Source organism: Diceros bicornis, chromosome 15 (genome assembly GCF_020826845.1).
Source record: "Diceros bicornis minor isolate mBicDic1 chromosome 15, mDicBic1.mat.cur, whole genome shotgun sequence".
Taxonomy (NCBI): domain Eukaryota; kingdom Metazoa; phylum Chordata; class Mammalia; order Perissodactyla; family Rhinocerotidae; genus Diceros; species Diceros bicornis.
The window spans coordinates 40,237,711-40,264,234 of NC_080754.1; the positions used below are offsets into that span (position 1 = coordinate 40,237,711).

Below are 26,524 nucleotides of genomic sequence, written 5' to 3' on the forward strand. Positions count from 1 at the left end.
AATGGTTTGAACAGACATATCTCCAAAGAAGATATATAAATGGCTATTAAGAACATGAAGTCCAGGGGCCAGCCCGGTGGTGTAGCAGTTAAGTTCTCACACTCCGCTTTGGTGGCCCAGGGGTCGAGAGTTTGGATCCCGGATGTGGACCGACGTACCGCTTGTCAAGACATCAAGACATGCTGTGGCGTCGTCCCATATAGAGTGGAGGAAGATGGGCACGGATATTAGCCCAGGGCCAGTCTTCCTTAGCAAAATGAGGAGGATTAGCAACGGATGTTAGCTCAGGGCTGATCTTCCTCACACACACAAAAAAGAAGAACATGAAGTCATGTACAACATCATTAGTCATTAGGGAAATGCAAATCCAAACCACAATGATATACCCACTAGAGTAGCTATAATCAAAAAAGATGGATAATAACAAGTGTTGATGAGGATCTGAAAGAATTGGAACCCTTATACATTGTTGGTGGGAATGTAGACTGTTTGGCAGGTCCTCAAAAGGCTAAAAATAAAGTTACCATATCACCCAGCAATTTTACTGCTAGGTAGATGCACAAGAGAACAGAAAATATATGTTTCACACAAAAACTTATATATGAATATTCATAATAGTATTATTCATAGCACCCAAAAAGTGGAAACAACCCACATGCTTATCAACTGATGACTGGATAGACAAAATGTGGTGTATCCATACCATGGAATAATTTCAGCCATAGAAAGTAATGAAGTACTGATGTATGCCACAACATGGATGAACCTTGAAAACATTATGGGAAGTGGAAGAAGCAGACACAAAAAGCCATGTATTATATGATTTCATTTATATGAAATGTCCAGAATAGGCAAATCTGTAGAAAAAGGAGGTAGATTAGTGGTTGCCAGGGGCTAGGAAGAGGGAGAAATGGAGGTGATGAAAATGTTCTAGAAAAAAGCATGGTATTGTACACTTTAAAAGTATGAATTTTATGGTATATGAATTATATCTCAATTTTAAAAAAAAGAGAAAGATCCATGGGCCCTAGGGCAACAATAAAATAACCACAAACCCCGTACAGATGTGTACTTTCTGTGTTTGATGGCCCTGCAGTCTTTCTTTCTCAGCAACCAGTTCTTCCTGTCGTCTTGTTCTGTGCTGGGTTGGATGCAGTTCACAGATGCAAGCAGTCTCCTTCCTGAGTCTCAAAGTCCTCAGTCTCACTTCTTTGCCAGTCTTATTTAGACCAGAAACATAGGGCCTCGGCCTTCGGCTCTCAGATGCTTTAGTCAACTGAGACACTGTACCATGTGTTCGTTTAAATAGGGTGAGACTCTCCTTTTTGTTGTTGTTGTTAAAGTAAGAAATCCAGCAGAGCCATAGGCCTTTTTCTTATCATGCAGACAGAGAGGAAAGTGCCGGTGGCCCTTCAGTTCTGTGACAGAGCAATCTTTACAAACATGAATACTGTCTAGTATTCAGTGTTGGTTCCATTCAGTATTCATTCAATTTTTGTATTCAGAGATGACAATTCCATCAATATTACCAGGGTAACAAATAATCTAGAAGGTAATCAATCAGAATTACGCGTTATTTTCATAAGCCCTAGAAATAATTTTATAGTTTTAGGAGTTTTTTAAGACCCCCTTGTTCAAACCCTACTTCCAGAGAACATTAGCTAGAAATGGATAGGCACGGAGGTCTTGATCTTACACAGGAAGACAAAATTGGTATTCTTATGAATGTTTGCAAGGTTAGGACCTTAACAGGTCAGTGTTTTGAGCTAGTTTTCTACCACAGGAAGGTCTCTCTCAGTAGCTGCTGAGGAAAATGGATATCTCATCTCTCTCAAGGACTTCCTTTGTCTAAATTATGAAGACTTTCATTTGAAAGGCCAGATTCTAGAATTCGTTAGTCGGCTTTATAAACAAAACATGACAGTAGAGCTGACTTTTAGCTGCAGAAATGGGATAAGTAATAAAAGTGAGATAGGGAGTATGAAGCATTAATCATTTATATGTTCTCTAGGCTCTGATTGATTCATCCTTTTACTTCCTACCCCACCTCCACCCCAGCCGGTGACAGGCGAACACAGTACCTGGCATGTAATAATAGTTCTTTATAAATGGATTTTGAATGAATGAATAAATGCCTACGTTCAAGCTTATCTTTGTCATAGGAAAGAATTCCCGCCTTTTGGCTGTAACCACCATCTTCCAGTAATTGGCCAAAATGACCAACACAAAGAGAAAGAGGAGAGGCACCCACTATATGCTCTCTAGGCCTTTTAGAAAACATAGAGTTGTTCTTTTGGCCACATACATACAAATCTACAAGAAAGGTGATATTGTAGACATCAAGGGAGTGGGCACTGTTCCAAAGGGAGTGCCCCACAAATGTTACCATGGCCAAAGTGGAAGAGTCTACAGCGTTACCCAGCATGCTGTTGGCATTGTTGTAAAGAAACAAGTCAAGGGCAAAATTATTGCCAAGAAAATTAGTCTACATATTGAGCATATTAAGCACTCTAAGAGCGATGATAGCTTCCTGAAATGTGTGAAGGAAAATGATCAGAAAGAGAAGGAAGCCAAAGAGAAAGTTTCTTGGGTCCAACTAAAGTTCCAGCCTGTACTACCCAGAGAAGCACGCTTGTGAGTACCAAAGGAAAGGAGCCTGAGCTGCTGGAACCCGTTCCCTATGAATTCATGGCATGATAGGTGAAAAACTATAAAAGACTCTGGACTGTAAAAAAAAAAAAAAAAACACAAAGAATTCCCTCCAGAAAATTTAAATTCTTTTGAGCCTGAAGTAGTCCCCCTTGCCCTTTTTAGTGGGTCATCTTCTGAACCAACTGCTTGTTTCCACAATGATGGGACCATAATGATGAGTACACACTGGGACAGCCATACCAGTTGTTGAAAGAGTTAAATATTTACGTCCCTTGAATGCCCCGCTCCAGCCCCCTGGCCCATTTCCTAGGACCCACAAGACCTCCTCATGATTCTGGCAACTAAAGGGTTAACACCTGAACCACAGTTGGCCTCAAGACTATTTCACCATTGTGTCTGACATCTGTGCTGACTGATCAGTGCCTGCTCTATACAGGTATTACATATTTTGAATTGTCACTGCTGTGGACAAGAGCAAACTCCATTTTGGGGCTGGGCAACTTACCTTTACACTGTCCAAGTCTCATAGTTCCTCAAACTTTCCCTCTGTGTTGATGGCAGATTTTGGTAACCCTACTGAAGCTGACCATGTGTTCTAGTCCCAAAGCAGTCACCAGGTCACTGTTTTTCCTTATATTTTTTAACCATAGGAAGGAGATACACAGTGTATGAGATCACTGACTAAGATTCACCTTCCTTCTCTCATACGCCTTCCTCACACTCTGCAGCTTTTGGGGTGTATTTCTTTGAAGCTCTCCCCTCCAAATGTTTCCTTCTGCCCTAGCAATATGCCTCTTCTTTGGCTCCTCCACTTTTCCTCCCAGCTAATCCTGCTGGAATGCTGGACACTCAGGGACAGTAAAGAAACTGAAGAGAAAAGCCAAGACCCATTTTAGTGGGGAGGAGGAGGAGGGAAAGACTGGGAGCACTTAACAATGAGTGCTTTTTCCTGGCATCATATCCTACTTGTCTTTGTTCATCTGCAACCTGATTTCTTTTAGACTATTATTAATTCATCCAACCTACAAATATTTAATGAGCATTGATGAGATAAGTAGAAATGAGGGCCGATACCTGAGAGTGGAAAAGAAGGGATATGTCCCGTTCCCAGGCAGGAATACCAGCCAAGAGGCCAACTTAGGGGCATTACTTGGAGTGGACAGAGCCATAGAGGGTGTCCGAAGAATTTTTAGGGGCTAGATCAGAGAAGTCAAATCTATCATCACCCAGATCTGGAGACAAGTTTGAGGCTGGGTATGGACGATGGAAGCCTTCAAAGGGATGAATACTGGTGTGGGATGGGAGACAAGGAGCAAAGGTTGAGAGGGCCCAGGCCTCTGTGTGAACACAGTGGAGAACTATGTATAAAACTGCACCCCACAGGGAATGAGCTCCATACTGTGTGAAGGCTGGAGGTGGCTGGGCCTGGAGGAAGAGATTCAGTATTCATGTGCACAGAGGTGATCATTTTGTAGCTATGGGCCTGTCTAACTCACAGCGCATACCAAACCAGCATCCTGTGTGAACCAGGACCCAAACCCAGAACTCCCAGAAGTAAATTCTAGGCCAGGCTCTGCCCTTTTGGTTTACCTTATGGTTAATGCTGAGGGCATAGAGAGACTACCTGCGCTGTGCAAGTAGAGGAACAGAGCTGTTTGATTTGGAAGGAGATAGCCTTGCATCTTCCCCAGTTGCAAAGCGCTAACTCCCCAAGTAAAAAGAGCAGAATGGAATTGCCTTGGAAGTATGAATTTTTCCCTGTCAAACTGAAGTTGCTGTCCATCTCTGCCAAATTTCAATAATTGAACAAAGCCACACTTGAGGGCCAGGTAGAAGGAGAGGCAGGTGTTTACTGATGAGAACAGATGAAGATTTTTTCATTGTCAACTAGCAATTATTCTATTATTATTGCATGGCACTTCCCAGCACTTAACATTCAATATCTGTCGCTTTCTTGCTTCTGGTCTCTATCTTGGGTTAGAAGCCGATTTTATTAACAATTTTGCTTTTAATTTATAAGAACAGCTTGAGAAACACACAAAACTTAACAGTTGTTGCTTTTGGAGAAGGTAAGTGGATGGGGTGGGGACAAAAGACTTGCTTTTTCCAATATATACCCTTTTGTAATTTGAATTTTGAATTTTGTATCATGGGTACGTATTGCCTATTAAGAATAAGTTCATTAATTCTTAAAAGCTGCAGCTTGACTTCTTTAGCATTTAATTTCCTAAATGAAAAATATACTCATCTACCATTCTCCTCACCCCAGATCTACCAAGAGTTTGTTTTGTTAATTCCTTCTAAGAAAGACTATATTTTTCTTTTTCTAGGATGAGCTGAAATTACTTGGAAAGCAAGGGGCCACATTGCTGTCATGCATTCAAGAACCAGCAACCAAAAATCCCACCAGCAAACTCAATCCCAATGAACTGGAGAATGTAGCTACCATCAAAAGGTGGGTGAGGGAGGTAGAATCTTTTTCAGGAGAGAATATGTAGAACTAGATGATCTGAAACAACCAAGAACAGATTGGAATAGCTACTCTTGGGTCTCAGTGGGGTCAAGAAAGAATAATATTTGAGACAACAACAACAAAAAAGATGATATCTATCTGGCGTCCATCTACAGAGATCTTTTTATGAGAATGCCATTTCCTCCTCTTATGATATGCTGTCATCCCAGGATTGCAAGGGAGAGGGTAGTATTTGTTGAGCTTCATTTCCAAATGACAGTTTGGCTGAGTGCTGTGCTTTGCCCACCTGTCATCTCAGGTGGGAAACAAAAGGCACAAAGGTAAGGTTACCTGGGGCAAGTTTGAAAGCACAGCAGCTGCATCTAAGTGAAGTTTCTGCCTAGCACTGAGGGTGTCCTGATGGAAAAATGGAAAATGTGGGAACCAAGTGAACCATGAGAAAGTCATAGGTGACACAGACTTTCATCGTAAGGAGATTACCACAATCAATAACACTGACTGAAAACACAGTTGTTATCTACATAAGCCTGTACAGACTCCTGTGGAAATGAAAGCTACCCACAACGTCGCGCTCTCATTTTTTCTTGACAGGTTATTAGTTCAGTTGGATGAAACAGAAAAAGCCTTTAGTCAGTTTTGGTCCAAGCATTACCTGAAGCTTAACCAATGCCTACAACTACAGCACTTTGAGCACAATTTTTGTGAGGTATTATTTTCTTGTTTAATAGAACTTCCTTTTATGATTCAGTGACCTCTGGTTCTCTCTTCCTCCTTGAATTCTGGGTATTGGGCTTCCCGCTTCTCCCTAATCCAGCCCCCTCCTTATATCCTTGCTTCCTCACAGACCATCCTCGTCTCACTCTTTCAGTGGGGTAGCAATGTTCTAGAATCCCATTTTCCTGTTGGCATATATGGTATTTCAGTGATGGTTTATCTTCCCTTTTGATTGATAATTTGTTGAATGTAGCTATAATATTGTACCTACCTGTGTCTCAGCCCCCTCAAAGCTTAATCTAAAAGCTAGTGAACTGTAAAAAAAAAAAAAATGTATATATAGATACACACAAGTCTTGAATCTGTTTTGGATTTTTGAGTTTTCTTAGAGTATAACAAGCCTATACTTCCAGATAGGTACTCATTGGCTTATTTCTGGACTGTTCTAATGTGTCTTCTAGGTTAAACTTGCCCTGGACAATTTGTTGGCAGAGCAAGCAGAATTTACAGACATTGGAGACAGTGTGGTACGCGTAGAGCAACTTCTTAAGGAACGCAAAGAATTGGAAGGAAAAGGCCAGGTTTGTTTATTGCCATTTTTGTGGACTGGGAAGGAAGTTGATGTGGACAGTGACTGATCGTGTCCACTGATTATTGTTGAGATGTTGCTAAAGGACACAGGGATGCCCAAATCCTGCCCATTCAGTCACTCCACTCTCCCCCGAGGACCACAAGGAGATATTCACGTTAACAACTATAACGAATAGCGCCAGCAGTGAGAGTTCTGTGAAGGCTGCTGGAGCACCAGTTTCGGGCTGGAGGCTCAGGTGGGGTGAGAGCTCCTGTGGCCCTGCCTGCTCATGGGTGGCAGTGCTAGGGAGGTGCAGCAGGAGGAAAGGTCACAATGGGTGCATTACCCACCAGGGTGGATGTGGGGGTGGTGTTAGTGGTAAGGAAAGGAAACTTTAAAAGGGGAAACCAGAAAAAAGTAACTGCTAGTTTTATAACAAGCAAGGTGGTGAGAAGGAGGAAATTGGTCCACAATAGTTCTGCTGCTACACAGAATTGGAAAGCTTTCTCCTTTCTCATGCCCAAGAGTTGTAAATATCAATCTTGTCAAGGAGTATGCGTTTCACAATTCTCATACCAGAATTAAACAGTTTTACAGATCTGCACACAAGTCAGCACTCAGGAGTCAGTCTATTTTAAGTCCTTACAAATTTGGGTTATCACGAATTAAGAAAGCTGATTTATATCTTTCCAGAGAAGTTCCTTTCTGCTTTTCTTCAGTTAGGTTCTCTATATTTCTCTCTCTTGGGGACCAAGTCCTCTATGGTTAGCACTTCCTTTATGAGCTAATCTGGGGGCATTTTTCTCAGATGGTAATTTTGTAGTACTAGAGATTTGCTTCTCAAAGCATGATCCTCTGTCCAGCAGCATAGATGTCACCCGAGTGAGAACTTGTTAGAAATATGGCATCTCAGGTCCCACCTCAGAATCAGAATCTGGATTTTAATAAGATCCCCAGGTGACTGACATACACATTATAGAGACATACCTCCCTAAAGGATAGTAACAAATGTGGACCAACGCTACTCTGACTTTAAGAGCCGTTGGTTGTGGGTTCTAAGCTGGAGGTGCTTCTGCACATGTGTGAACACACGACCCCACTGTGCACCCAGACTCTCACTCAGGAACCCCATCCTTCCCTAGTGAGCACTTCTGTTATCAGCCTTCATTTGACAGTTAAACACATTAGTGCTAAAGGCACAAGTCATCAGAAACATCTATCAAACAATGAAAAGATTGAATTTCATGTATCTGATAATTATATGTCTCCAAGACAGTCCCAATTTTATGTAATTTTAGTTTTTTCAAGAGAACCCCTTATTAAATGTAGCTATTATGTATTTTCACTTACCTACATTCATATACTAGGAAAAAATGCCTCATGAAGCCAACTACCTTTATATTTGGTTTGAAAAATATGGTCATGGCTTATATATATATGAAGGTAGCTAATGACTTGCCAGAAAGGCATCTGTTCATCACCAGGTATTCCTTGTCCTAGGTTCTGTGGATATGGTGGTGAACCAGGCAGTCAAGACCCTATTTTCATGGAGCTTACATTCTCCTGGGGAGAGAGAGACAAAAAGTAATCAAATAAATAATAAGATCAGACAGTAACAAGTAGTATGAAGAAAATAACAGGATATAGTAGAAAGTGACTGGGGGTGCTGCTTTAGCTAGAGTAGTGAGGAAAGGCCTCTCTGAGACGGTGCCCTTTGATCTGAGATCTGGATTAGCCATGCAAAGATTTGGGGAATAGCATTCAAGGCAAAGAAGCTGCAAGTGTAAAGGTCTTGAGGTGGGAATGAGGTTGGTGAATTCAAGGAAGGCGGCTGGAGCTTAGTGAGCCAGGAAGGAGCCAGGTGGGAGCAATGATGGTGAGGATTTGGTTTTTATTCTCAGTGGAACTAGAAGCCATTGGAGAGTGCTCTGGGTTGTGTTTTAAATAGTAGGGATAGATCTGCATGACTGCCTCCACATTCTCTCTTCTGCCCACCTCCTTGGACTTGTGATCCTTGGTACATACTTTAAAGATCGCTGACCAAAGCTAGGGGCACAGCCCTATGGTCATGGGACATAGGAATTCTCTGTGAACCCATGACCCATCTTTCATGGGCAGAGTTCCAGAACCAGCTGGAGTAACCCACTGAAGATGACCTGCAGAGCCAGGCTGATTGATTTTACCCATTCTGTGTCTTGCTTGCCCTGTTTTTTACTTATTTTCTAAAGGATATGGTAGACTTATTCTTCCTCCTTTGGGTGGACCAAGCAAAGCTATCTTATCATAACTGGGACCTTTTTAAGATGTCTTTACTCAGATTTCTAAGAAGCATTGGTTCTTCAGGTGATAAGCGTTGGCTAGTCTTTCCATTTGTCCTGTTAAAGGAACAAGGTGATATCTGGCTGGAATCCACCAAAACCTGCTTGGGGTTTGTCCTTCACTTAGCAGTCAGCTTCCCTCTCGGCATAGCCACACACTGATTTCTGGGTTGTTGCCAGCTTCCTTATTCTGTGCAGTGATACTATCCCCTTGGGTAACCTCTGAGCCAACTCTCTAACCAGACTCCTGTTGCATGCTGCTTGAGCCTCTTCCTTTATTGTGTTCTGGTTTGAGGATTTAGCAGCCTTTTGAGTGCTCATTTCTAATTCTGAGAAACAGTGGTTTTAGCCAGCCTCTTACTTCATTAAAAGCAGAATTTGCTGGGGGCTGGCCTGGTGGCATAGCGGTTAAGTGCATGTGCTCTGCTTGGGTGGCCCAGGGTTTGCAGGTTTGGATCCCAGACGTGCACCAATGTACAGCTTGTCAAGCCATGCTGTGGCGGCGTCCCATATAAAGTAGAGGAAGATGGGCACGGATGTGGGCCCAGGGCCAGTCTTCCTCAGCAAAACAAAAAAAAAAAAAGAGGAGGACTCTCATCGGATGTTAGCTCAGGCCAATCTTCCTCACACCCACACACAAAAAAAAATTGCAGAATTTGCTGTAGGGTTTTGGCTTTGAGGCATGCTGGGGCCTTTGGTGATGGGCCAGCAGGGAATAGACCAGGACTAGGCAGAGACAACCAACCTTTCCACCCTACGGCCAAGAGCCAGCAGTTACACTACTTTGTCCAAGAAGGCGTGGAACCCGGATCATTAATCTCCCAGGGACATAATCTAACTGGAGGGGCATGGCTTTTTTTTTTTAATGGAAATTTTAAACACATTCAAAAGTAGATCAGCTAATACAATGAACTTCTATGTGTTTGTCACTCAGTTTCAACAACTATTAACTTTCTGCCTTTCTCGATGCATCTGGCCCACTTCCCCATGCATACATTCCATCCTATGCCATTATCTGTGGCTCCCTGATATAGCAGCATCACCCTTTCTCAGCATTTTCTTCCACAGTAGGCACTCCCAGCTTTCATCTGTCATAGCAGTAGAGTCCTTGGGGGAAAAATTAGCTGTTATTACAATAAAGATTTCTGAATCACATGTTGCAACTTGACTATCCAGCCTTCTGGAATTTTCAGCATCTGAAAGATGCCAGGCGGGCTTGTGATCAGAGCATCAGATTTCAGCCATTTCTTTCTCATTATTTCTCGTTTACTTTGGAGGTTTTGTTGCCTGATTATCTTGAGCAAAAGCTGTATAGATTAAAAAATAAGCTGCGATTTGGAGGTTTTATGGTCAAGTTCTTTGTAGGCACCTAAAGGATCTGATAGTCATGACCATGCAGCCATCATTCATAGTACATGGGGGCTGGACAGTAACAAGACACAGGCTTTGGAGTTGGACAGAACTGGATTCAAATCTCAGCTCTAACAGCCACCAGCTATGTGACCCTAGTCAAGCTTCTTAGCATTTCTAAAGACATCCTCTCATCGTAAAATGGATAATAGTAATTCCTACCTCACAGAGTCCTTGTGGAGATTAAACGAGTGAGATGTTTAGTAAGGACTTATGAGTACCTAGACCATATTGGGTGGTCAGAATTCAGAAACTGTTATATTATCTGTTCATTTCAGTACAGTGATCTTCCAGCCATCCAGTGTTGGCTCCTGATATATTTGTATTTGGACCTGTTACTCACACCTTTCCTTCAACATCTCAACTGTTTTAAGAACAGTTTTGAAGGATGAGGTGCCACATGCCAAGTGAAGAGCAGGCTCTGATCACCACAGGGCACTTGGGCAATATCCTGTGGTACAGTTCCCTGGGCCAGAAAACTTGTGCTATTCTTAGTAAATTAGGCAGCTGGACTTAAAAAAATATGTCAACAGAGACTTCCTTGCCGAGTTTTCATGCTTCTGTATTTGACTAAAGTCAGACAGGTTTGATCAACCAAGTGAGCTTAGACAGAACAAGTGCAGCCACTTTTCTGTGTGTTTGTTGGTCAGAGCCAGATTCTGGAGCCAGACTGCCTGAGTTTGAAGCCTGGCTCTTCTCTGTCCACCTGGGTCATCTTGGGCCATTGTGCCTCCACTCCTCTTTTGTAAAACAGCACATATTTTAAAGGGTTTGTTGTGAAGAGTAAAAGAAACAATCAATGGAAACATTCAGAACAGAGCTCAGCATGTAGTAAGCCCTCAGTGAATGTTAGCTGTTGTTATGAATATCACAGAGGTGGTAGGGTAAATTCTGAGCTGCAGAATGTTTCCTAGGTTCAACCTAGGAAACCTAGTAAGGTCCTCAACCTAGTAAGAGTGTCTCATTCATTCTTCATTCATTCTGCAAATATTTGTTGATCTCCTACAATGCCAGGCACTATTCTAAGTTCTAAGAGGAGGTGGTGAGGGAAAGATAGGGCTTTCTAGGCACAGAGAGCAAGTAGAGAAGGCATGGAGGCCTGAAGCTGTGTGAATATTTGGGGAACTACAAATGGGTCATTAGTCCGGTTACAGCAGAGGATGGGGGAGAGGGAAGTGGAAGAGGAGGAGGCACAGGTATGAGCCAGAAAATGAAAGGCCTTCTGTGCATTGCTCAGGAGTTTGAACTTTCTCTTGAAGACCGTAGGGAGCCAGGAAAGGTTTGGAGGCTTGGGAGTGATGTAAGCATGATAAGACGTTGTAATGGAATTGCTGCTTCATCAGCAGCATGGAGCCTGATTTGAAGGAGAGCCAAGGAAAGTGAAGAGACCAACTATCCTGGTCAGAAAGCATGAAGGCCAAAACAGACAGTGACAAGGAGGTGGTGGAGAAGGGTTCAGAATTCAAAAATTGTTAAGAAGGATGTGGGCTCTTCAGGGCTTGGACAATGACTGGCTGGGTAAAGGGATAGGCATTTTGAGATTCTTAAAACCATGAACCACTGTAAGTTAAGAGAGGGGCAAGTTGTCATCACCTAGAGTCATCATGACTCCTTGTGTTACTGTAAAAAGCTAAACCAGGGTAAATGTGGTGCACTGGATACTAAATGTGAAAATGTGATCAGCAAGGGTGCGTAGGGGCTCTCTGCTCCTAGAGACCTTTGGGAATGTGGCAGTCTTCTGTGTTGACTCAAAGGTCAATATTGGTTCACACAATTCCAGCCAAGTGGATTACTGCATCGCCTTGGTCATTTGTTCATTTATTCATTCATTTTGTTGATCAAATATTTATGAGATGCCTACTAAGTGCTCTCATGGAGCTTACCCATTGGTGGGAGTGGGTGGAGGAGAGAGGAATCATACATTAAAGTAAACACAAAAGATACTTTCAGATAGAGATAAGTGCTGTTAAAAATGAAAACCAAGTGAGGGAGACGGTCTGGGTGGGTGGGTTGTGGGGAGTGACTTTAGAAACAATAGTCAGGGAAGGGCCTGTGAGGAGGTAACAAGAGCTGAGACCTGAATGACCCTCGGAGGAGCCTCCCAGGGAAGGAGCTAGTGTGGTTGCCAGCCTTCTTTAAGTTACACCTGTTACCTGGGTTACTACAGTAGCCCCCACCTGGTCTCCCTGCTTTGCCTCTTCTCTGCCATTCTCAACACCACAGCTGGAGCACTTCTTTTAAAAATATGAGTGAGATTCTCTCCTCCAAACCCTCCAGTGCTTCCCGTGTCACAGTAAGTAAAAGCCAAAATGCTGACAATGGCAGCAAGGCTCTCCCCAGTCTGACCTCCCTCTTTCTGCTCTGATGGTGTCTCCTACTCCTTTCTTGCTTGCTCCTCTGCTCCAACCACAGTAGCCTCCTCCTGCTACCTGAACCTGTCAAACATACCCCCACCTCTCAGCCAAGGACTGTGTGGCTTGTCCATAACTTTAGGTCTTGGCTCCTGTGTCAGGGGTTCCCAAGACCACATCCAGATTTGTAGGTTTGCTAGGAGGACTCATAGGACTCAGCATATAATTATACTCATGGTTATGATTTATTACAGTGAAAGGATACCAAGCAAAGTCAGCAAAGGGAGAAGGCGCATGGGGCAAAGTCTAGAGGAAACCAGGTACAAGCTTTTGAGAGTTCTCTCACAGTGGAGTCCCACAGGGTACACTTAATTCCCCCAGCAATGGGTTGTGACAGCATTGTGAAAGGTTGTCTATCGGGGAAGCTCATTCAGGACTCAGTGCCCAGAGTTTCTACTGGGGGCCAGGCATGCAGGTAGCCTCTGCCTGGCATATACCAGAATTCCAGACTCCCAGAAAGAAAGCAGGTTTCGGCATAAAACATATTATTTGCATAAATGGTTTAGGCATAGTGAGCATTCTTATCAGGGGATGGGAAGAACCCTCTGACATTCCTAGATGCCAGCCAGGGGCCAACCTTGCAAGCAGGCCTTTCTAAGAACAGCAGTCTCAGGCCTGCTCTGTTAGCCCTTCTGCACAGCTTGGTTAGCACCTTCTCATGAGGCCTTCTCTCACCATCCTGTTTTTTTGTTTGTTTGTTTGTTTTTGTGAGGAAGATCAGCCCTGAGCTAACATCTATTGCCAGTCCTCCTCCTTTTTCTCCCCAAGGCCCCAGTAGATAGTTGTATGTCTTAGTTTCACATCTTTCTAGTTGCTGTATGTGGGACGCGGCCTCAGCATGGCCGGACAAGCGGTGCGTCGGTGCGCGCCTGGGATCCGAACCCAGGCTGCCAGTAGCGGAGCGCGCGCAGTTAACCGCTAAGCCACGGGGCCGGCCTCTCACCATCCTGTTTAAAGTAGCAACTCCTCCACCAGCACTTCCTGTTTCATTTTCCTCCATAGCACTCATCACTATCTAAAATATTAAATAATCTACATTTTTTTTATTGCCTGTGTCTCCTCTTAAAATGTAAGCTTCATAAGGGCAGGGATTTTTGCCTGTTCTGTTTACCACCAAACCCCTAGCACCTGGACAATGCTTGGCACCTGTTAGGTCCTCAGTAATATGTGATGAATGAATTAAAAACAGGAAAACATGGGACATGAGGTTAGAACAAAGCTAGCCATGCAGAGAGAAGTAGATGTGGTTGCTGAGCAGACAGGGACCTTCTGGGTTGCAGGAAGGGGTTTAGACAAAGCTTAAGTCTCATGACCCCCCATAAAGTTGTCCAAACCAGATCTTGACCAGTTTTTCAACTTCAGCTCACTTGCCACTCTTCTCAGGGCCACATACCTATCCCTTTTCCTTTTCCATTTAGTTGACAGGGGAATTCAGTCTCCTGTCCTGTGTGATATAACACTTCTTGCTTTTCTGCCCTAGAACTTATCACAGTTGTAATAATTTAATTATTTGTATAATTTATTTAGTATCTGAGTTCTCCATTAGACTGAAAATTCCCAGCTTGTTAACACTATATCCTCAGTGCCTACCCTAGAACTCAACAAATATTTGAATGAATGACTTGATCTTCAGAGTGCAGATGACCCTGGACTAGGCTAGACTTCCTGGGGACCTTGAACCCCCACAGAGCTTCCCCAGCCTCCCAGCCTAAGACCTGAATCAGCATCTCCCTAGCCTCCCTCCAGGTGTGGAGCACACAGTGCCAGGCAAATATCAGCCACACCGTGACCTGGCTTCTGATGCTGGACTGTGGATGTTCACTTCACAGGAGCCCTTGGAAAAGGCCCAGCTGCTTGCAATAATTGGGGACCAGCTCATCCAAAGCCACCATTATGCGGTAGACTCCATCAGACCTAGGTGTGTGGAGCTCAGGCACCTCTGCGATGACTTCATCAATGAAAACAAGAAAAAATATGACGTTTTAGGAAAATCTTTGGAGTTGCATAGACAGCTGGACAAGGTGAGCAAAAAAAGCTGTGATCATGATGTCTGCAAAATTTTCTGTAAAACAGTCTTTTTTTTTTTTATAATTTTATTTATTTATTTTTTCCCCCAAAGCCCCAGTAGATAGTTGTATGTCATAGCTGCACATCCTTCTAGTTGCTGTATGTGGGACGCGGCCTCAGCATGGCCAGAGAAGTGGTGCGTCGGTGCGCGGCGGGATCCGAACCCGGGCCGCCAGCAGCGGAACACGCGCACTTAACCGCTAAGCCACGGGGCCAGCCCCTAAAACAGTCTTAATCATACTTGTCCTCCCTGCCCTACAAGACTGCTGAGAGGATAAAGTACTTTGTGTGAAACAGTGTTCAAGAGGCATTAAAAACTGCAAATTCTAGATCATAGAGCTACTGAAGGTCAAAAGTGCCTGAGCCAGCCCACCGCATCCCATTAGAATGAACTAAAGTCCATTTCCCTGTGTGGACCCAGACTTCAAGAGTGTGTTTCGGACTGGCCCTGTGGGACGTTTCTTGATTCCCCTTCAGGTGTACAAAGAACCAAGCACTATATTTGCTCAGTGCTTTTCCTCGTACAGAGGCATCAGATTCTGAATCCTTTTGGAGAAGCTTAAGTAATAATGACCATTATACACTCCTACCATTTATTGAGCACCTACTGTGTTCCTTTGAGGAGCATAATTGTGTCATCTATTTAATCCTCAAGACAACTTGTGAGGAAGGTATTAATGGCCTCATTTTACAGAGGCAGAAACTGATATTCATTGTGGTTAGGTCAATGGGTTGCAACATTTAGTAGGTGAGAATTTAATGAGCTGCTATAATTGCTGATTCCCTGATGGACCACTGTGGAGAAGCAGATTCAGTAAGTCCAGGATGATGCCCAGGAATCAGTATTTTCATCAAGTGTTCAGGTGATTCTGGTGCATGCGGCACAGGGACAACCCTGAGAAACCTTGGGATAAGTCATTGCCCAAGACCACACATGGGGTAAATAGGGATTGCAGATTTGAAGTCAGGACTGCCAAATTCCAAACCCTAGCCTCCTTAGACTGGACAGCAACACTGTGTGCAGAGGGCTCACAGGGAGGGGGCGCAGCCCCTGGTGCCCTCCGGCAGTGATCTCTGGGGCAACTGCCCCGTCAGCAGGGGAAGTGGCTTCTGGAGCCTTCCCTGTCAGCTGTTCCCAGGCAGCACGCAGCTCATGGCCGTGAGTCAGCATGCTCCATTCCCACAGTTGTTTCTCTCCGATGGCTGAGGGCACCTGCCCAGGCTGCTTACATCATCCCATTGCCAATGGGATTTTAATGTCAATGAAGTACAGCTGTTTCAGAAGCAAGTGGCTCAGAGGGCTTGGTGTGCAGCCTGCTCTGTGTGCTGAGCTCTCTGAAGGATCAGCTGTTGTCTTCCTCACCCATTTCTGCTCCAGGAATAATAGCCTCACGCTGTGTGGAGTGTGTGTGTGTCTGGGAGAGCAAGTCGCTGTGACTCTGCAGAAGACTCAGCTTAATGTTTTCTACAGATCTAGGCATGATGTTTCAAGGGAAAGTTTTCAGAGTATATATCAAAGCACAGTTTTATATTATTTTGAAAACCCAAAAATGTAGGAAGGAGGAAAAATTTATTCATGGACACCTACTTATATCCCACTGTACTCCTCATCGCCACACAGTGGTAATCATCAATTTTTAAATGTTTATCATTTTTTGTTATTCAAAAAGTAGTACACATTCAGTGTAGATAATTTAGAGAAAAATAAAGACAAATTTAAGTTGCCTTTAGGGGCCGGCTGGTGGCGTAGTGGTTAAGTTCACGCGTTCCACTTTGGCAGCCCGGGGTTCACCGGTTCAGATTCTGGGCACAGACCTACTCACCGCTTATCAAGCCATACTGAGGCATGTGTCCCACATAGAAAAACTAGAAGGACCTACGCTAGGACGTACAACTATGTACTGGGACTTTGGGGAGAAAAAAGAAAAAGAGAAAGATTGGCAACAGATGTTAGCTCAGGGCCGCTCTTCCTCAAAAAGAAAAAAAAAATTTAAGTTGCCTATAATTTTCCCCCTTAGAGATAACTACTTTAGAGTGCTCCCTTCTGATCTTTTTTCTCTGTATAGTTATTTTACATAGTTCTTCAGGTCACATGGTAAATAGAAATGCAGATATAATTACACTGGCAGTTTCTTTTCGTATAAATATTCAGGTAGCTTCTGTCTTTCTGTTTAAGTCTTTTACGTTTACCAGGGCTGCTGTCTTTCTGTTTAAGTCTTTTAAAAGTTGAATTATTAGAGTTCATCACCTATCTGATTTCATCCCAGCCTTCTGGAAAGTTTGAGTATGGCTCTCCTGAGTTACAAAGCTTTGCATTCTTGGATTCTTTCCTAGGCAAGACAAATGCCGATAAGTGCAAATCTGGATGGAGGAAAGTGGTGCTTTTGTTAAAAAGGACATTCCCTCCCCGAGGAAGGCGTGTAGGGCCAGGTCTAATGCCTCATTAGTTATCTTGTGCTCTTGTAACCAATTAGGATGCAAGACAATTGGCCTAGCAAGAAATCAGAAAAGCCATTGGTTGCATTTCTCTGAGTTAGACCAAACTTAGAAATACTTAACTGTCTCCTCCTGGAGATGTAGTAATTACTGTCAATGGAAAACAGAAGAATGTTTATATGATTTGTTTTACTGACTGGGTGACTTCCCTGAGAAGTGGACAGATGTAAAATTGGTTGGGCTTGTCCACTTCTTAGTGGTATTTACAGTGAGTAGACCTCTAAACTTGAAGCTGTCCCACGACGATTTCCCATTGTCTCAGAATCTTTGCAGACCCCAGGTGAGCTCAGACCTCTTGAGGCTGTGGTGACTGAGTTGTGGTCAGGCTAACTGCACAGGACATTGTGTTTCTTTTCAAAAGGTCAGCCAGTGGTGTGAAGCAGGAATCTACCTCTTGGCTTCCCAAGCTGTAGACAAGTGCCAGTCGCGAGAGGGGGTTGACATTGCCTTAAATGACATTGAGGCATTCCTGGGCACAGAGAAGGAGTACCAGCTGTCCAGCCTCAAAGAGTTTTACAACCAGTTTGAGATGATGCTCACCCTTGACATAAAGGTAATGATCTGGGTTTTATTCTGTAGTTGGGAGGGAGGCATTGGGGGGCTTTGCCTGTTGCCTAAGAAAGTCTAGGCAGGATGCACTGAGCAGGCTAACCAGTTCTTGAGCCCTCAGTGGCCTGTTAGACTCCTGGTCTATGCTTCCTGGCAAACTGACCCTACATGGTCTGACTTAAATATCACCTTCAGTTATTCATTTCTCTCCAAATACTTATGAGCATCTCTGATGTATGCACTGTGCTGAGGACACACAATGAGCATAAATAGATATGGTTCCATCCCTCATGGAACTTACAGTTTAGTGGGAGAGGCTGACATTAATAAATATCAAACACAAAACACAAAAATGTGTTCTAACCTGAGATAAGTGCTCTGGAGGGTGGATTCAGGGTCCTATTGGGCATGTAGCAGAGGAGCTTGACCTGGACTGGGGGTCAGGGAAGGCCTCCAGGAAGAGTCACTTGAGCCAAGGCCTGGAGAATGAGTAGAGACAACAGGGGAGCCTTTCCAGAGAGGAGAAATAGCATGTGCTGAGGCCCCAGGGCTGGAGAGAGTCTGGCACAAGGGCAGAACCCAAAGGTCAGGGTGGCTGGAGGACAGAGAGCAAGGGAAGAGTGTTTGGGGTGCGATTCAAGAGGGGCAGACATGGTGGGGCTTTGTGGGCCATTTAAGGAGTTCGGCCTTTATTCTAAGAGCAGTGGGAAGCCACTGAAGGAGTTAAGCAGGGGGATAACTTGATTGACTTTGCATTTTGAGAGGAGCACACTTCTCTGAAGCCAGCAGAGTTATGGATAGCACACTTCCTCTGAGTCCACATCACCTTGTATGTACCTCTGCTGAAGGGGCCTCTTGACCTCTTTTGAGTCATGGACCCTTTCAAGAAGTTGATTCACCTATTTTCAGGGTTCTGCGTAGTTGAAGGGAGTTTGATGTAGGCACTGTTTACAAAGATGTGGGCAGGATTTAGGGAACCAAGAGGGATGGCAAAGCACCCTGGGGCTAGTAAGAAACGGAGCAGTTACCACGTCTAAGCCTGAAAGACAAAGGGGACCCAGAAAGTGCTATAGCTGTGACTGTAAGAGAGGCAGCCAGTAAGAGCTGTGGCCTTGGGCAGAGGAATGTAGCCACTGGTGGAGAAATACAGACCTATACCTCTCTCTCTCCCCTTCTCAGATTTCCTGCTGGTGCTTCCCATTGGCTGAAGGCAAATAAAAACCCATGGGCAAGTGAGCCCATCTGACAGAGTCCGTAGAAGCCAGCTTCTTGGGACACAGAGCAGGGTAGAGAAGACGTAGTTGGGGAACAAACAGGGAATATCCAACATATATAACTTTTTATAATTAATTTTAGGGGACACCCTGAGGTCCATCCATGGACCCAGGCTAAGACCTTTGCTCTAATATGACACATATCACACTGTATTCTAGTTATTTATTTTTAATGTCTGTCTTGCTTATTACACTGGGAACTCCTGAAGGGCAGAGCCTCATCCATCTCTGTGTCCATGTGCCTAGCCTGTGCCTGGTGTCCAATCTATGTTTATTGAACAAGTGGGCAGGCAAGTGGCAGAGGGCTGAGTGCAGTGGTAGGGGCAGCTCGGTGTAGAGTTGTATCTTAGTAATGTACTTTCCCTGACTCTTCCCAGTGAGTTTTGGTCATAAGGTGTGATCCTGAGATGGGGTAGGGAGCGGTTGGGCATACCACATTCCCCCAACACAAGGACCCTTCTACTTCCCTGCAGAGAGGACAAAGAGAAGGTCCATTTGGTGTAGTTGCTATACTATGGACCCAGTATCTGTAGCCCCCGGTCAAATTCCTAATGCAGAACAATCTCACCCAGCTTCAACTCCATTAGCTGCTCAAATAAGTGTATCAGGTCACCCAGGGAGACTTTGGCTGCTGCTGCTGTTCTGGCCAACTTCAGCAAACTTCCTCACCACACCATCCACCAAGAAATGAATAAAACTTGATAAACTACCTCTTGGAAACAGGCAGACACATGGAGGAAGGAGAGGATTAGGAGACAAATAATTAAAAAAAAAATCCTATATGTAAAATGGACCAAAATATCCACAGGTCCCAACTTTTCTTCTTTTGGTTTGGAGTAAAATTCTAGGTTATAAGATTTAAATATCTTATTGTGTCAGAGAGTTTGTCCACTAAGGAGTAATGACTTTGTTGTCAAAATTGGTAATCTATACATATAGAAATATGCCTAGATATATGTATATACACAGGTTGGTATAGACACATGTATCTCCTTTCTTGGACAGTTGAGAGGGCTTAGAAGCAATGAGACCCCCAGTATCAATGAGCACACCTAACACTAAGGTCTTCGTTTCTAACTCCATTCTTCAATAAAAGAGAACTGAGCTCCTTGGAGAAATGGCTGATTCTAGGACTGGAGCAGGAAATATAGAAGATGATCCTAGAGCATATTGTAGTGCCAGAAAGTAAGGAATTGCTAAAAACAAAACAACGCACCACAATGATGGGGCGTTGGAGGCAATTGAAAGAGCTCCCATGGCCAATGCTGGAACAATTTGAGAAATGAAATTAATAAAGTAGTGTTGGATTCCAACCCAAAGTATAAAATAAATATCCATGAATCCACACTGATATAAATAAATGATGGAATAGATAAATAAGTGGGGGAGGAGGAAACTAATCTCGCATGAAGAAGAATTTCAAATTTTCTGAGGGTAGATACTCTGCCCTCGAGAAGGTGAAGCGTAACTTCCCCCCTTCTTAAGTGTGGGCTACAGGGAGTAACTTTCTTCCAAAGAGTACAGTAAGGGAAGGGCGAAATAAAAGAGTGACTTTACAATGGAGAAATCTAACAAATGCTACCTCAGCCAGGTGATGAAGGTCAACATCAAGTCTTAAGTTCATGCAGGTAGTATGTACCCTTGATGTGATGTGATGAGAACGGCACTACTTCTGTGCTCTTCCCCCCAAAAACCCATAACTCCAGTCTAATCATGAGAAAAACATCAGATAAACCCCAACTGAGGGACATTCTACAAAATATCTGACCAATACTCCTCAAAACAATCAAGGTCAGCAAAAACAAGGAAAAGCTGAGAAACTGTCACAGCCCAGAGGAGCCCAAGAAGTCATGACAACTAAGTGTAATATGGTATCCTGGATGGGACCCTGGGGGAAAAAGTACATTAGATAAAAACTAAGGAAATCTAAATAAAGTATGGACTTTAATAATAAAAATAACGTATCAATATTGGTTCATTAATTGTAGCAGATGTAAGATGTTAGTAATAGGGGAAACTGGGTGTGGTATATGGGAAACTGTACTATTTTGCAGTTTTTCTGTAAATTTCAAACTATTCTAAAAAATAAAATTTATTTCTAAAAATCTGGTACTCTATGTCTAAATGATTGAATCTGTTGCATTGAAGACATAGTGATTATCAAAACTACATCAGCAATTCAACTCTTGTTCTTGTAGCAGCCACCCTGTCTCTGAGGCTCTGCAAGTGCTTCTCCCGGATACCTTGCTGCTGTGCTACCCTCTTCGTGCTGCTACTTTGATTTTTCTCACCTGTTCACTTTCACCACCCAACCTAGAAAATGAAACAGTCTCAGTAGCAAATAGCAAATAGCAAAATTCAATTCTTAAAATATTCGTTGGGTACCCAGTTTGTGTTTTATTCTGGGAATACAATAATGAAAGTCACAGTCCCTATAATCAAGGTGCTGGCAGTTTAGTGGAAGACAATTGTGTCCCCAGTAAATGCTGCTTGGTTGTGTCGATGCAAATAATCCATAGTCAATCTATAAATCAAAATTGGGATGAGTTTATTATGAGCCAAGTTTGAGGACTATAGCCTGGGGCCTTCCTTCCCCAAGGAGGGAGGGGCACCAAAGAAGTGAGTGTACAGAGTGGTTATATGCTTGGAACAAAGAGCATACATCACATATGACAGGAATATCTCTTTTACTACTGTCACGAGATGCTTAGCTGGCATAGCAGGTCGGTGGTCAGCAGGTCAGTGGTCACAAGGTGACACAGCAGGTCGGTAATTAATCCTTAGTTCCTAGGAAGAGATGCTTATCCTTAAAGAAATGCCAATATGGGGGGAAGCTACATCCCTATCTTTAAGGGCATCATTCTTGTCTTTGGGACATAGTAAATGTTTAAAGCAGATGTACAATGCATGCTCAACAGCCACGTAAGGCCCTTTTGGAAAAACAAGATCAGGCCCAATTGGTTTTAAACCAAATGGCTTCCTCATATACTCCGATATATCCTATTGCTTTTCATTTATTTATCAGTCCAAGAGCATATAGAATGGAGGGGCCAGTGGGCATAGAGGGGAGGCAATGGTCAGCTCAGCCTGGGGAGGCCAGGGTGTTTGTAGGAGAAGATGCCTACATTTGGTCTGCCAGATTGAGTAGGAGTTTCCAAGGGAGACAGTGGAGGGAGGGAACCTCAGCAGAAGGAACAGAAAGTGCAAAGACAGAGAGGCTGGAAACAAGAGCATTTACGGGAACTGCCACAGCTGGAGGCTGGTGTGTGAGGGGTGGGTACTGGCGGGAAGTGAGCCTGGAGGGAAATCAGCGTCAAGTAATGAAGAGCCCAGTGTTCTAGCATGAGTCTGGACTTTATCTAGATGCAGCAAGAGCCCCCGCAGGGCTTTTCAACAGGGAAGTTCTATGATGAGGCTGTACGTTTTAGAAAGATAATTCTCATTGTGGTATGGAGAAGGGATTTGCAAGTAAAAAGGGGAAAGAGGAGAGGGAGGAATGCAGTTGCTAATCTTGCACCAACTTCCTCCTCACCTGAGTTTAGGAATTTAGGGTCTCACTGCCTCACCATTTCCAGGGTTCACCCGGTGATCTTAAGGGAGAGATGCAAAAGGGCAAAGGTGATTCGAGTCCTGTCCGGTCTAAGTGGTGAGCCGTTGGGCCCTGGCACATGGCGCTGACCTCACACCAGGGCTGTACACCGGACATCGCTGCCGATGCAAAATAACCAATAATCATTCTATAGATAAGAGAGAGAAGGTGAGTTTTACTTGAGCCAGAGTGAGGATTATAACCTGGGAAGGCCTTTTCCAGAAAGGAAGAAAGTTCTGGAGAAGCATGGTTTTCAGTACAGTCTTGTACCTTATTAGAACAAAGAACACACATTAAACACGCCCAGGGTACATATTCATCAAAGTTTCAAAGAGGTATTCAGTTCCAAATTAGCGGGTCCACATGACCCTGATTTCAGGAAAGGGACTAATACAGCTTTATCAATAGGGCATCGGAGGGGAAGTACGTGTTCTTAGCTTAATAGAGTGCATCCTTTACTTTAATTGGTAAAGCAGATGTACAGTTGTGTTTGTAATTAGTCAGGCTTCTTCAAGCGGAATCAGTTTTGAACCTGAAGAGTTACCCCTTATACCTCAATATGTGAAAATCTCTCGTCATCACCAATCTGACAGTCATTCGATCAGTCATATTTCTTGATCTTTGAGCAGCAATTAACACCCAGGCCTTAGTTTCCTTAAGCTCACCACTGGGCCAGAAGGGCAGGGTGGTAGTGGCTGGTCACCAAGTCTTCTCACCATCCCCTCAGAAATAATAACTGACTGCCATTTGGCAATGTCATAAGGGAATTTGGTTTCTTTTGGGACTTGGACTTGTGGCTGCCTTATCAGAACCTCTAGTCTACTATACAGCTGAGCTTCCTGAGGCCCGAGACATGTTCTCTGAAGAGACCTTTTTAAACACAGACCCTGAGCTTAATCTAGTCTAGGGGTCAGCCAACTACAGCCTGTGGGCCAAAACTGCTTGACGCCTATTTTTGTAAATAAAGTTTAATCAGAACACGGCTGGGCCGGCCCCGTGGCTTAGCGGTTAAGTGCGCGTGCTCCACTACTGGCGGCCTGGGTTCGGATCCCGGGCGTGCACCGACGCACCGCTTCTCCGGCCATGCTGAGGCTGCATCCCACATACAGCAACTAGAAGCATGTACAACTATGACATACAACCATCTATTGGGGCTTTGGGGAGAAAAAAGGAGGAGGATTGGCAATAGATGTTAGCTCAGAGCCAGTCTTCCTCAGCAAAAAGAGAAGGATTAGCACAGATGTTAGCTCAGGGCTGATCTTCCTCACAGGAAAAAATATATATTATAAATAAATAAATAAATAAATAAGAACACGGCTACGTAGCCCGGCCTCCACTTTGGCGGCCTGGAGTTCGGATCCTGGGCGCACACCGATGCATTGCTTGTCAAGCCATGCTGTGGCGGCGTCCCATATAAAGTAGAGGAAGATGGGCATGGATGTTAGCCCAGGGCCAATTTTCCTCAGCAAAAAGAGGATTGGCATCAGATGTTAGCTCAGGGCTGATCTTCCTCACAAATTAAAAAAAAAACAACATGGCCACACTCATTCATTTATGTAGTATCTATCATCTATGACTGCTTTTATGCTACAACAGCAGAGTTCAGTAGTTGCAGTAGAGACCAGATGGTCTTCAAAGCCTGAAATATTTACTGTTTGGTCCTTTATAGAAGAAGTTTACTGAACCCCAGTCTAGACCAACACTGTCCAATAGAAATATAATGCAAGCCATATATATAATTTAAGATCTTCTAATAACCACATTTTAAAAAGTGAAAAGAAAAAAGTGAAATCAATTTTAATGATGTTTTATTTAACATATGTCCAAAATATTATTTCAACATACAATCTATCTCAAAAATTGAGATATTTTACATTATTTTTTTCATACTAAGTCTTCAACATCCAGTGTGTATTTTACACTGACAGCTCAATTCAGATCAGCTGCATTTCAATAGCTTCCTGTGGCCAGTGGTTACTGTACTGGACAGTGCAGATCTGCACTCCAAAGAGTGAGGCCAGCCCCCAGATCCTGGTGTAGAGGTCAGCCTTGATAGGCCCTCAGGCCGTAGAGGACCAGTTGTTCCATAGCTCACATTCCAGTCCTGCCTCAGGGCTCTTTGCTCTTTCCCTCAGACGATGGCCCAGCATGAAAAAGACAAATAATTTTTCCAGTTGCAAAATGTGGCAACCTCCCTGGATGTGTTCTGAGCCTCTACTTTTGGAATTAGGCATCCTCAGAGCACCCTCCATGGCCTTTGGTGGATCAACTCTTCTAATTCTGGATCCCTTCACTGGTGGCTAAAACCATTCAGGACATGGATGCCAGAGTTTGCATGACGGAGAAAAGGCTACCCACTTCCCTTGACCCACCCGAGCTAGAGGGCTGTCATGCTGGAAGCAAGGCTAGAAGAAACATATTCAGAGGAATTCAGGCCTTGGTGTAACTCAGAGACTTCCAGGGCTTTGTTTCTTGTTCTCATGACCCTCTGCCATAGAGCATATAGTCAGTTAAGGGGACATCTGTGAGTTGCATCTTTCCTCTGGATTTCTTCAGTTTATTTCTTTCCTACTTATATATAGAGAAAGAGTCACACAGAATAACATTTAAATGTGTATCCTTTTTATTACAGGTACTGGTGGTTTTCTTGATCCTACTTCAGAATTTAGCCAACTCTTTCCCCCAGAACACTAAAACTCTTTTCTCCATTAGGGCCTTTATTCAGGGTAGACTTCTTATTTTGAAATCCTCCTGCTTTGTGAGTTGGCCTAGTGCCCTTCATCCATGGCCATTCTTTTCTACCATTAATGGACATGGCTTAGTGAACGTTTATCCGCTCAGCATCTATTTACCGAGCACTGCTTGTTTGAGGCAATGTTCCAGGCACTGGAGATAGATACAGTAGTGAAAAGGTATAATTATTGCCAATCAAGTGGGAGATGCAGACTCTTGGAAGCACAATTCTGGTGCAAGGTGAGACTTGCAATGACTTGCATGTGGATGCCCAGAGAAGGGTTACCTGAGGGAGGTAAGGAGTGGGGAGGAGGGGAAGATGGGAGAAAGGGAATGCTTCATGTCAGAGTGACCAGCTCATGATTTGCTTTTGTTCCTGCAGGCCAAAGCCCAGAAAGTCCTGCAGAAGCTGGGCGATGTGCAGGAAATATTTCGCAAGAGGCAAATGAGTCTGATGAAATTGGCAGCCAGACAGACTCGCCCAGTGCAACCCGTGGCTCCCCATCCTGAGTCCTCCCCAAAATGGGTGTCACCGAAAACCAGCCAGCCCTCTGCCTTGGGTAGGTTATTTAGGAAAGGAAGCTTTGTGGTTTTATGTTTCATCAATGCCCATGAGGACTGAGATTTTCATTGTTTAAAATACAATAATGGTCATGGTTTTGACAGATATTATTTAAAACAAACTACAGATATGGAGTAGTACAGGCATTGAAGACTTATAAAGTTAGATAAAACTAGGTGCCTGGATGCAAGGAGGAGCTTACAGTCAAGTAGAGGAATAATATAAATGCACAAATAATATGAGCATAAAGTAGACTCCATTAAGGACCCTTGAAAGTCCCACCAGACTCTATTAACAATGGAGTGGTGGGCCGGCCCCGTGGCTTGGCGGTTGGGTGCGCGCGCTCCGCTGCTGGCGGCCCAGGTTCGGATCCCGGGCGCGCACCGGTGCACCGCTTCTCCGGCCATGCTGGGGCCGCATCCCACGTACAGCAACTGGAAGGATGGGCAGCTATGACATACAACTATCTACTGGGGCTTTGGGGGAAAATAAATAAATAAATAAAATTATAAAAAATAAAAAAAACAATGGAGTGGTAAAGTTGCTTCTTTGAAAAGATTTTAAAAAAGTAAATAATTTCTTGTACCAATCCACATGGTTGTGATTACTATAGGTTATTAGTAAACCTTGAGATCAGGTAGCGTTAAGTCTTCCAATTTTCTTCTTTTTTCAAGATTGCTTTGGCTATTTTAGGTCCTTTTTGTT

At 43.8% G+C, this 26,524-nt stretch overlaps 2 protein-coding genes across 9 annotated transcripts in view; both read left to right on the forward strand.

Moving 5' to 3' along the window:
* MCF2L2 (MCF.2 cell line derived transforming sequence-like 2) overlaps positions 1-26,524 on the forward strand; it is a 230,930-nt gene that overhangs the window by 96,247 nt on the left and 108,159 nt on the right. For 7 of the 8 annotated variants that reach the window (XM_058556251.1, XM_058556257.1, XM_058556252.1 and 4 more), the window contains 6 exons: positions 4,983-5,107; positions 5,717-5,831; positions 6,301-6,420; positions 14,379-14,570; positions 17,474-17,665; positions 25,640-25,817. In XM_058556251.1, coding sequence (XP_058412234.1) covers positions 4,983-5,107; positions 5,717-5,831; positions 6,301-6,420; positions 14,379-14,570; positions 17,474-17,665; positions 25,640-25,817 — 922 coding nt within the window. The remainder of the gene's footprint in view (positions 1-4,982; positions 5,108-5,716; positions 5,832-6,300; positions 6,421-14,378; positions 14,571-17,473; positions 17,666-25,639; positions 25,818-26,524) is intronic. The other variant, XM_058556258.1, reaches the window with a different exon arrangement.
* LOC131414930 (large ribosomal subunit protein eL21-like) lies at positions 800-2,699 on the forward strand. Its single transcript, XM_058556274.1, has one exon. It carries the CDS (start codon positions 2,216-2,218, stop codon positions 2,636-2,638), a length of 423 nt encoding a protein of 140 aa, XP_058412257.1. The 5' UTR covers positions 800-2,215; the 3' UTR covers positions 2,639-2,699.